The 628-nt window shown below is 29.5% G+C and overlaps 1 protein-coding gene across 1 annotated transcript; it reads left to right on the top strand.

Moving 5' to 3' along the window:
* Window positions 1–387: 387 nt before the first annotated feature.
* BX663DRAFT_174231 (uncharacterized protein) lies at window positions 388–628 on the top strand (the record flags this gene model as incomplete). The annotated part of the gene is made up of 1 exon (XM_051521666.1): window positions 388–628. A coding segment is annotated over exon 1 (204 nt), but the record flags the coding sequence as incomplete, so codon positions are not given.

The raw sequence follows: 628 nt of genomic DNA on the forward strand, positions 1-628 counted from the left end.
ATACATATTATGCAGTAGACGGAAAAATGGTCCGGATGTTTTGACAAAAATGACAAAAACACTTATAACTAAAGAACAAATAAAGCAAATAACACAGAACAAAATCTATTTAAAAGAGAAAATTGCCCAGTTTTATTTATGGATTTCAAGAAATATGATTGGTTAAAATATATTAAAATCGGAGGTTGAAGTTGTAGTGTACATCCGGACCATTGTTTAGGGTGCATCCGAAAAATGAGAATCCACAGTTTGATGACCTGTGATGAGTGATAAATTGTCATTTATAATATTCAATCAGAATTAATGAATACTGGGCAACTTAATTTCATAAAAAAGTATAAAAAAAGTTATTTTCTATAATCAATATTGCGTGTTTCTTTTTGGATTATTATATTTACACTTTAAATTACATTATTACATCGTTATGGCTCGTTCACTTTCACAAGATAAGCAAAATAACATCAAATTTTTATTGCAATCAGGTTGTTCATATTCTGTAATCATGAAACGTATTCCAGGTGTCAAAAAGAGTACGATTTGTGACATAAGAAAAGGTTTTTCCCTGAATGAAAAGCTACATCTAGTGGTAAAAAGACAGTTGCACTATGGCGGAAAATATGGTAGAAAA

Source organism: Cokeromyces recurvatus, assembly GCF_025118155.1.
Source record: "Cokeromyces recurvatus strain NRRL 2243 chromosome Unknown BX663scaffold_26, whole genome shotgun sequence".
NCBI classification, from domain to species: Eukaryota; Fungi; Mucoromycota; class Mucoromycetes; order Mucorales; family Mucoraceae; genus Cokeromyces; species Cokeromyces recurvatus.